The 1,135-nt window shown below is 34.3% G+C and overlaps 1 protein-coding gene across 1 annotated transcript in view; it reads left to right on the top strand.

Annotated features, from left to right (window-relative positions):
* Positions 1-683: 683 nt before the first annotated feature.
* Positions 684-1,135, top strand: part of LOC106873242 (chymotrypsin-1) — a 34,771-nt gene continuing 34,319 nt past the window's right edge. The window contains exon 1 of the mRNA XM_014920514.1: positions 684-765. Coding sequence (XP_014776000.1) covers positions 717-765 — 49 coding nt within the window. The 5' untranslated portion in view covers positions 684-716. The remainder of the gene's footprint in view (positions 766-1,135) is intronic.

The raw sequence follows: 1,135 nt of genomic DNA, 5'->3' as shown, positions 1-1,135 counted from the left end.
ATATATATATATATATATATAAAATATACAAGAAATGATGATATATATATATATATATATATACAACGGGCTTCTTTCAGTTTCCGTCTACCAAATCCACTCACAAGACTTTGGTCGGCCCAAGGCTATAGTAGAAGACACTTGCGCAAGATGCCACGTAGTGGGACTGAACCCGGAACCATGTGGTTGGTAAGTAAGCTACTTACCACACAGCCACACCTGCGCCTATTTAATTTTCTTTTCCAGAATTTTCATTGCTTCTTGCAACCTCTTCAAAAGTTGTTGACTCTGTCCGTTATCGGAACTACGTTCTTTTTTGTTTGTGCGCTTGTGTGTGCGCCAGTGTGCATGTGTATACACATATGTATGTATGTATGTATGTATGTATGTATGTATGTATGTATGTATGTATGTTCTTGTTTGTGTGTTTGTATGTGTGTGGCCGTGTGTATATTTGACTATGTACGTGCGTCTGTTATGTATGGATGCGTGTCTCCATATGTGTCCTTGTGTGCGTGTGTGTGTGTGTGTAGAGTGTGCTTGTGTGTATATGGTCATGTTTCCGTCTCCTTTTGTGCATGTGTGTGTGTATCTACCTACCTACCTACCTACCTACCTACCTACCTACCTATGTGTATGTTTGCCGTGCGTGTACACAATAGGTGACTTGGTTATATAAATAGCTAGAAAAGGCAGGTTTCCTCAAGAGTTCAATCATGTTGTTCTTGTGCTGCCTCTCACTCGTCTTCATAACCGTCTTTGCAGGTATATTTAAAGCAACATACACACACACACACACACACATTTATATGTAAGTATATATATATATATATATATATATATATATATATATATATATATATACATACACACACACATATATATGTGTGTGTGTATATATATATATATTTACACATACACACACACATATATATATATACATATATAACATTTATATACATAAAGAAAGAAAGAAAGAAAGAAAGATAGATAGATAGATAGACAGACAGACAGACAGACAAATAGATAGATAGATTTTCGGCATATTTTTAAAATTATTTATCTAATCAGATTTAAATGCTTTTACATTAAACTGTTTTCCAGAAAAGATTATATGCTTACACACAATTTTTAC

The sequence above is a fragment of the Octopus bimaculoides genome, chromosome 25 (assembly GCF_001194135.2).
Source record: "Octopus bimaculoides isolate UCB-OBI-ISO-001 chromosome 25, ASM119413v2, whole genome shotgun sequence".
NCBI classification, from domain to species: Eukaryota; Metazoa; Mollusca; class Cephalopoda; order Octopoda; family Octopodidae; genus Octopus; species Octopus bimaculoides.
Note: the sequence above shows the minus strand (reverse complement) of the source record. Positions and strands in the feature narration are given on the sequence as shown.